The 8,491-nt window shown below is 37.2% G+C and overlaps 1 protein-coding gene across 3 annotated transcripts in view; it reads right to left on the bottom strand.

The window, feature by feature from the left end:
* The window catches only part of LOC106072139 (protein-glucosylgalactosylhydroxylysine glucosidase-like), a 37,243-nt gene that overhangs the window by 20,486 nt on the left and 8,266 nt on the right, over positions 1–8,491 (bottom strand). For 2 of the 3 annotated variants that reach the window (XM_056022629.1, XM_056022630.1), the window contains exons 3-5: positions 8,031–8,113; positions 5,157–5,365; positions 365–560 (exon numbers count right to left, since the gene is read on the bottom strand). In XM_056022629.1, the coding sequence (XP_055878604.1) occupies positions 365–560; positions 5,157–5,365; positions 8,031–8,113 (488 nt within the window). The remainder of the gene's footprint in view (positions 1–364; positions 561–5,156; positions 5,366–8,030; positions 8,114–8,491) is intronic. The other variant, XM_056022631.1, reaches the window with a different exon arrangement.

Below are 8,491 nucleotides of genomic sequence, written 5' to 3'. Positions count from 1 at the left end.
AGAGTATTCTTCGGGGAAAACCGAAAAGTTTTTTGCTGCTCTAAACTCTAAACCTTATCCTCCCTCATTAAAATGTCTAGTTTTGTGAAATCTACCCTCCTTTTGAAGGAGGAGGAAGTAAAAAGAAACGCGTAACTTAACATAAAAGATTTTACAATGAGGAGACTATAAAATAGTTTAGCGCAGGGTTCTCAACCTTTATATCTTCAATATTCTTTTGCTACAGTTTCAATTATCAAAATTTAAATGAAGAGCAGATTCATGTAATTAATCTAAATTAATCTTCTGTATGAGAATTCCACAATAGCTTCTTCCACAATAGCCACTTCTAATACTTCTGCAAAGTTTATGCCTGGCCACTAACCCGTGTGAATCTTTGTAAAAGTTGACATCCTCGCTTTCTTGACCTCGGTTGAGTACAATCTTCACGGACACGTCAATGGAAGTGTTTTCTCTGGACAAGGTCAGCTCGTTGACCATCACAAGGGTCAGGCTGCGATGAGCGTACGTCCTGAGTGAGATGGTCACCCCAGCACCTGTATACGACTCTGTGAAAATACCTGCGAATGAAACGCAAAAGCAAATTATGTACTCGGTTAGGTCTCTAGAATATGATAATAAGAGTCCACGTAGGGCCAACTGTGTGTTGAAGTCGGCCCTAGTATTACCCAAAAAACCGCCCAAAGCAATGTGTATGTTCCATCATATGTTTAAACTTTGCTAATGCAACGAAACAGTGCCGGCCTTGGATAGTAGGAGGCCCTAGGCGAAGTGAATTTGGTGGCCCTAAATTAAAAATAAACAAAAATGAAACAGCGAAAAAATAAAATTACGCAACTTATTAAAAGCCTGCCTGTCTATATCTAAATAGACAAATAACTGAAATTCATACATCGAAATTTCGGTACTAGATACAGAATTAGACTAATAAGCTTAGAGTCATAGTAGAGACAGAGTTAGACTAGTAGAGACAGAGTTAGACTAGTAAATATAGAGTCATAGTACAGACAGACTAGTCAACATAGAGTCATAGTACAGACAGACTAGTAAACATAGAGTCATAGTACAGACAAACTAGTAAACATAGAGTCATAGTATAGACAGACTAGTAAACATAGAGTCATAGTACAGACAGACTAGTCAACATAGAGCTCTACTTTGTTAAGATCTGATCCAAGTTTCGCTATTATTTTCTCTAATGAATTTTTTAGTCCTGTGTTAGGCCCTCACTAATTGTTGGCCCTAGGCGGCTGCCTAGTTTTACATATACCTAAGGCCGGCCCTGCTCGAAAACTGAACAAAAACATGCGTGGGTTTGTATTCTCTTCATTGGTGGAAGAAAAAAAAAACAACTGAAAATGAAATTATAACTTAAACGGCTATTTCGAAAACAGCCCTAAAGATTTTCCAAAAAAATTAGAGTTTATTTATAGCTTTGGGAAAAATTTACTAGATGACTGACAACAACAACAACAAAAAAAAAAACAAGATTACAAAGACAGTTTGTGTGGAAACACAAACTCAAAAAAAAAAACAACTAGCCGTTGCATCAGAACTTTGAGTGGTCTAAAATATTGTGATGTCGGATTTTCAATATCTTTTGTAGTTAACGAGATCTGAACGCTAAAAAACCAACAAAAAAAACAAACTAACACCCAATAAAAATGGTTTAAAATTTATATTTCTATCAGAATGAAACTGAAATTTGTCTTACGTCTTTTCATAACAAAGATAAAAAAAAAATAACACGGCTTCAGCGGGAATTCCCGCACTCGACTCAAATGTTTCGTTGTTTGCAGTTAGGAGTGGAATAAATACATAGACAAACATGGGCATTTTCCGCACCGTCTTATGTAAGCGTGAGTGAATGCTACGAGGATGTTTTGAAATATAAGCAATGTAAACTACTAAGCTAAATTAAATTCTAGATGAATGATTGTGCGAAGCTGACCGGAAAGCCTCCTTTGCAATTACGAAACACTACAAGAAATGAATAGAATGAAAAATCATAGAACATATTAAGCTTCATAAAAAAAAAGACATTGATTAAAAAAAAGAAACATATTTTTTTTTCTAAATTACGTATTACATATCAGTAGACTAAATGAAACTTCAATGTGTTTCTGAGGAGCTATAAGAAACCGTATATGATACTACTATACCATATAATAAGTAGGCCTATAGAGTCCCGTTGGATTCCTTGGGAAAACATAGCCCTAGACCAGCGGTTCTCAATCTTTTAAGCCAGGCGACCCCTTTTTACAATCCCCCACTCTGCCGCGACCCCCTCCACACACACACAGCAATAGAAGAATAGTCAAATCAATCCATATTTTCGATGGTCTCAGGCAACCCCTGAAAAATCGTCATTCGACCCCCAAAGTGGTCGCGATCCACAGGTTGAGAACCCCTGCGGCCTAGACCGTACTACGTGGAGAGATACGGGTGTCCAAGAAAGCTATGGACATCGGAACGAACATGGGCCCCAGCTCTGGAAGAAAAGCGTGCCATACGAAAAAATGTCTGGCTCCTCTACCATCAAAACCGAGAGCCAGCTTGACCTGTGATATATATGAACGGAAAAGTTCATGCCAAATAGAGCTCCACAGTCGTATGAAAGAGTGTTTCTAGAGATGAACAATAGTCGTTCTACGACTGAAGGGGGCCTACCAGAGTCCTGTTATACATTTATCCCAGTACGCTTTGACTTACGCGAATTTTATGTGTCTATGTTAATGTTCCTTTAACATTGTGCCTACATCAATTTGACTAGGTCGATGACTGTCCATGTGCCTATATCAATGTGCCTACATCAATTTCACGATGTCAATGTGCCTATATCAAAGTGCCTACATAAATTTGACGATGTCGATGTGCCTATATCAATGTGCCTACATCAATTTGACGATGTCGATGTGCCTATATCAAAATGCCTACATCAATTTGACGATGTCGATGTGCCTATATCAATGTGCCTACATCAATTTGACGATGTCGATGTGCCTATATCAATGTGCCTACATCAATTTGACGATGTCGATGTGCCTATATCAAAATGCCTACATCAATTTGACGATGTCGATGTGCCTATATCAATGTGCCTACATCAATTTGACGATGTCGATGTGCCTATATCAATGTGCCTACATCAATTTGACGATGTCGATGTGCCTATACCAGGGATGGGCAAATTACTAGCCGCGGGCCACATGCGGCCCGCTGAAATCAGACACCTAAAGAAATCAGGGGTGCCCACACATTATACAAATATAAACATGCAAAAATATTAAAAATAAATAATGGTAAATAGACATTATTGAAACTTTTGATTCTTATCACTTTCAAGGAAGAGGCTAAAGAAACATTGTCTTTAAACGTTTTTCTAAAAAGTTCAAAGTAAACTAAGATTATTTTAAATGGCAATAGTTCAAAAAATTCAAAGACAAGTTCAGGCCAGTATTTATTTATTGCTGTAAAGAACTGTGTCGAAAGACTTGGGTTCGCTTGTAAAAGATTGCAAGGGTAACAACTGATGGTTTCCGTGCTTTGACTGAGAAAAACAGGCTTTGTAATAAAATAAAGAATGATTTCCCAACCATGAGCTTATAACGGAAAAGTTTACACAAAGCTGCAATAACTGTCACTTATCAACATCCAAAATATACACACTAGGAATAAAGCAGGCCTTATGCATAGGCAAACTATACGGCTTCCTGAGGCCTACGATTGTTGTAGACCTAGCAAATTCTTATTTAGATACCAACTAAAAGACGCAAAAGCGAAACCTATCTTCAATTTATTGCTGAAGTACACCAGGTTTTTAATAAATTGCATACTTTTAGTTTTTTTGGTTGTACATTTTTATTTTTCTATTTTTTTTGGGGCTACCAAATTCACTTCGCTTAGGGCCTCCAATCATCTAAGGCCGGCCCTGACTGGCAGTTCCGAAAGTAATTGAAGATTTGGAAGCAAAACATTCCGATATTCGATATCCGCTGTATCCGCTGGCCTAGCATTAGAAGAACATGGAATCTCAAGGAAGAAATTATGTTCCTTGAAGGATATTGACTTGGACCGTTATTGTTATTAATATTTCTTATGAAGAGTTGAAGACAGACTTCATGTTTATCATCGGAAGCATTGCAATGGGTTGTTTGCACATGTAATGTATGTGCATCTTAAATCTTTTCAAATAAAGTTATTCCATTTCTTAAGGGCCAGTAAGTGAAAACAGATTTTATTTGGATTCCTTGATTGTGGAATTTAAAAGCAAAATTTTAAGACGTCAAGAGCTTGGAACCAGTTTATAATCCCCTCAGCTCACTATTTAGTGCAGAAGGTGATTCAGCTCCAGAGGATATACCTCCAAGCAAATTATGACCCGAAAGAGAAGTTTTTATTTATTTAATTATGCGGCCCTCCAGTCCCCAAATTTTTTTTAATGCGGCCTCGGTAAAAAATGTTGCCTACCCCTGGCCTATACCAATGTGCCTGTATCAATTTGACTATGTCGATGTGCCTATATCTATTTGCCTATCCATGTGCCCATGAAAATGTGCTTACATTAATATGCCGTGTACTGGTCACTAGTTGTTTTTTAAACTTAAGTTTTTGACTGGAGACTTATGACCACCTTCTTTCCAGTAATCTCTTTGTGACTATACATAAACTGTAAGTAGATATTGGATGAAGAACATCTTTAGCGTTAAGAAACGTATCAAAGAGTCTATAAGAAATTGGTAAATATCTTACTATTATACAAAACGTTGACAGACGTGGTTGCTGAGCGGTAAAGCGCTTGGCTTCTGAACCGGGGTTCCCGGGTTCGAATCCTGGTGAAGACTGGGGATTTTATTTCGGGATCCTTGGGCGCCTCTGAGTCCACCCAGCTCTAATGGGTACCTGACATTAGTTGGGGAAAAGTAAAGGCGGTTGGTCGTTGTGCTGGCCACATGACACTCTCGTTAACCGTAGGCCACTGAAACAGATGACCTTTACATGATCTGCCCTACAGACCACTAGGCCTGAAAGGGGGAACTTTACTTTGCTTAACTTTATACAAAACATTGGCCTATTAAACCTAATATCGAGGGTTAAACAACACTCATTAACCAGCATGCCCTGTATACTATCACGTACGTGACACACTTACTGACCCCTGCCAATATCCAGACTGTATTTCCGCTCCAGACCGGAAGGGGAGGTCCAGTTTACAGAGTAGCCGGAAGTGGAAGGGATCCTGGCCCGGTGGCTAGTCTTGTCTCTACCGTTGTAAAGGCCGTTCATTAAGATGGCGTCGCTCTGGACCACGGTGGCGATGTGGCCGTTTCCCACCTCTGGGATGTAGGCCTGCCTGTCAGGTAAACTGAAATTGATAGGAAGGTATTCAATTCATTACTTGGGGGCGTTCCAGGAACGTGATAAAAGGAGTGATAGAGAGAGAGAGAATGAAAGAGAGAGAGAGAGAATGAAAGAGAGAGAGAGAGAGAATGAAAGAGAGAGAGAGAGACAGACAGACGGAAAACGGAAAATAATGAAGGTATAAAAATAGAAATAATTGGCAAAGGGAACAAAAAGAGCTAAAAATAATGAGAGAGAAAGAGAGAGAGAGAGAGAGAGAGAGAGATAGGAAACTGAAAACACGAATAACGAAGGTATGCAAAAAGAAATAATAAAGAAACTGCAAAAAAATAAAGATAAAAGGAATAAGAGAGACAAAGAGAGAGAGAGAGAGAGGGGGGGGGATATAAAAGAAAGGCTTGAGTAAAGAAAGAAAACTGTGAGGTAACGGTAGCATAACAAGAGTTGTGTAACTTGTAGCCAGGCCGCTGTTATAACGCCAATAAGAGCTGCATCTGCAGCACAGAGTTAACGCTTTTAAAATACCCCCCCCCACCACACCCCTCCTTTTATTATTTTACACTCAGCCAGTAACTTTAAGTTGTGATCTAGAGCTAGGCTCTTATTCAAGAAGTTTTTTTTAAAGTAAGTATCAGAATAGATACAAAGTATGAAATGTGAACACCAAAGAAGAAATGTGTATGAAATGTGAAGGCAATTTAACAAATGTGTATGAAATGTGAAGGCAATTAAAGAAATGTGTATGAAATGTGAAAGCAATTAAAGAAATGCGTTAGAAATGTGAGGGCAATTAAAGAAATGTGTATAAAATGTGAAAACAGTTAAAGAATTGTGTATGAAATGTGAAGACAATTAAATAATTGTACATAAGATGTGAGGGCAATTAAAGAAATGTGTATAAAATGTGAAGACAGTTAAAGAATTGTAAATGAAATGTGAAGGAAATTAAAGAAATGTGTATGAATTGTGATTAAAATGTGTATAAAGTATGAAATATGAAAACAATTAAAGAAATGTGTTAGAAATGTGAAGGCAATTAAAGAAATGTGTAACACGTGCGATTGCAATGAAAGAAATGTGTATGAAATGTGAAAGCAATGTATGAAATGTGTATGAAATGTGAAAGCAATGTATGAAATGTGTATGAAAAGTGAAGGCAAATGACCCAATGGACATGTCGACGTCGTCCAGTCCTTACTTAACTCTTTCTCTCCGTAATTATTTACCACATTCTAAAGGAATCAACGTTGGTATCGTCAGTTAGGAGAGAAAGAGTTAAAAGCAACATACAATCCTACAGGCTGAGCCTCATGACATGCACGTTTGCAAACACTAAAACAGTTTTATTTCTCTAATGCGTACATCAAACGAAATCAAACTTTCCATATTTTCTACTCGAGTCATATGCTCCCAAGCCAATTTAGGCTTCCGGGTTTAATCGGCACCTTCGGCATAGGAGGTCACGGTTTAATAGACCTTAAAACACATACAACATACGTTTTTTTAAAACGAATACTTAGTTTTGCGAGAAATACGTAAATAAATCAGAGTTTGCTTACACGAACAGAAACAAAAGCTTAACGATACTAATATTAACCACTTAGAACAAGTCAATCATGGCACAAGAACCACTCGAAGTAATCTAATTTTAAAGACTGATTTTCGTTTGTTTGTTTACAAAGCTTGTTTTAACTCTGACTGTCTGGGTGCAATCTTGTACAGTTTTTTTCTCCCACTTCCCAGTCTCGGATCAAGTTGGAACTTTACACAGATATTCATTGTCGATGACAACACATGAATTAATGAAAACATTAACCAATTAGGTAATAAATAAGTCGTAGTTAAAATTAATTTTGTTTTATATAGAAAGTATGCTAAGCTAAGGGGATGTAAGCCTTGTGTAGAGAATTAGACCGGTCGCAAACATTTTAAAACTATTAATAGACTATAAAACCTTTAATTTTTTAAAAATAAGCACCTAAATAGCTCAATGGCTAACACGACTGCCTTCCATCACGAAGGCTCGGTCCTCGACTTCAAATTAAGACTCGAGGAGCTTAAAAAAAAAGCTTTTGTAAAGGCAGCACGGAAGCCTTCTCCCTCCTCCCACCACCCCCCAACTGCTAAACAAACGTGACAAAAGGAAAACAAAAATCAACTTGGCTTTAAAAGAAAAAAAAGAATGGCATCTATGTAAACATCAAAGAAAGGGTAGTCTTATTTAATTTTACCGAAAACATTTTTTTTTTTAAATTTTATGTCTTTATGTTTTCCATTGTTTCAAATTGTTGCTAGTGGTAGAGCATAGAGAGAACGGGATATACATTATAAAATAGCGAAAAATTTTTACATTTCTTTTCATTTTTGGTATACATTTCAGTGAATCTCAAATTGCCTTCCTCAAAAGTGTCTCGCCGAGATGCCTCATGTTTACCACTGATATAAATATATTAATTGAAAAAAAATAAAATCGGAGAATTTTCAGATCACAGACCTATATAATAGGCTATATTTAGGTGTGTGGTTCAGATCATCTCTTGCCTAATACCTATGCTCAAGTCTCAGAAAAAAAAAATTTAAACTTAAAAGTGCAAAAGAATAAAAAACTGTGCAGGAAAAAAAACAACGAAACAAATTAAAGGTGAGATATAAAACTGTTGACCATTTACCTGTCGTTGGTTAAAATGGTCGCGTTTTCAGGCAGAAGTGAATCTGGTACAATAGAATTCAAAGGTCTGGACAAAATGGCCTCCTGGTCACGTGGACGAAGAAGTAGAAAATATCTTGAGTATATTAAAATAAACACGTATCGTCTGCTCTGTGAACTTCCTGTTACAACTAGGCTAGTGCATTGATTCAGTACTAACGATTTGTCCCCCCAAAAAGTTAGCCTAGAACCAATTTTGTAATTAATAAAATAATGAACTTAAAGTTTTATGCCAAGGATTAGCAACCAAAAAAGAGGCTAATGGTAGATAAAGAATGCCTCTTCGAAGTGTCTATGTGTAGCTCCCAGCCATGGCCTAACCCATATAATTAAGAGTAATCTTTAGCGCAGTTTTAAAGCTTAACATATTCTAATTTTATTTTTGGTTTTATTGTTTATGCCAGACTCTGAGTGTACGGCATA

Source organism: Biomphalaria glabrata, chromosome 3 (assembly GCF_947242115.1).
Source record: "Biomphalaria glabrata chromosome 3, xgBioGlab47.1, whole genome shotgun sequence".
Taxonomy (NCBI): Eukaryota; Metazoa; Mollusca; class Gastropoda; family Planorbidae; genus Biomphalaria; species Biomphalaria glabrata.
The sequence above is the reverse complement of the archived record's forward strand: the minus strand, read 5'-3'. Positions and strand labels throughout refer to the sequence as shown.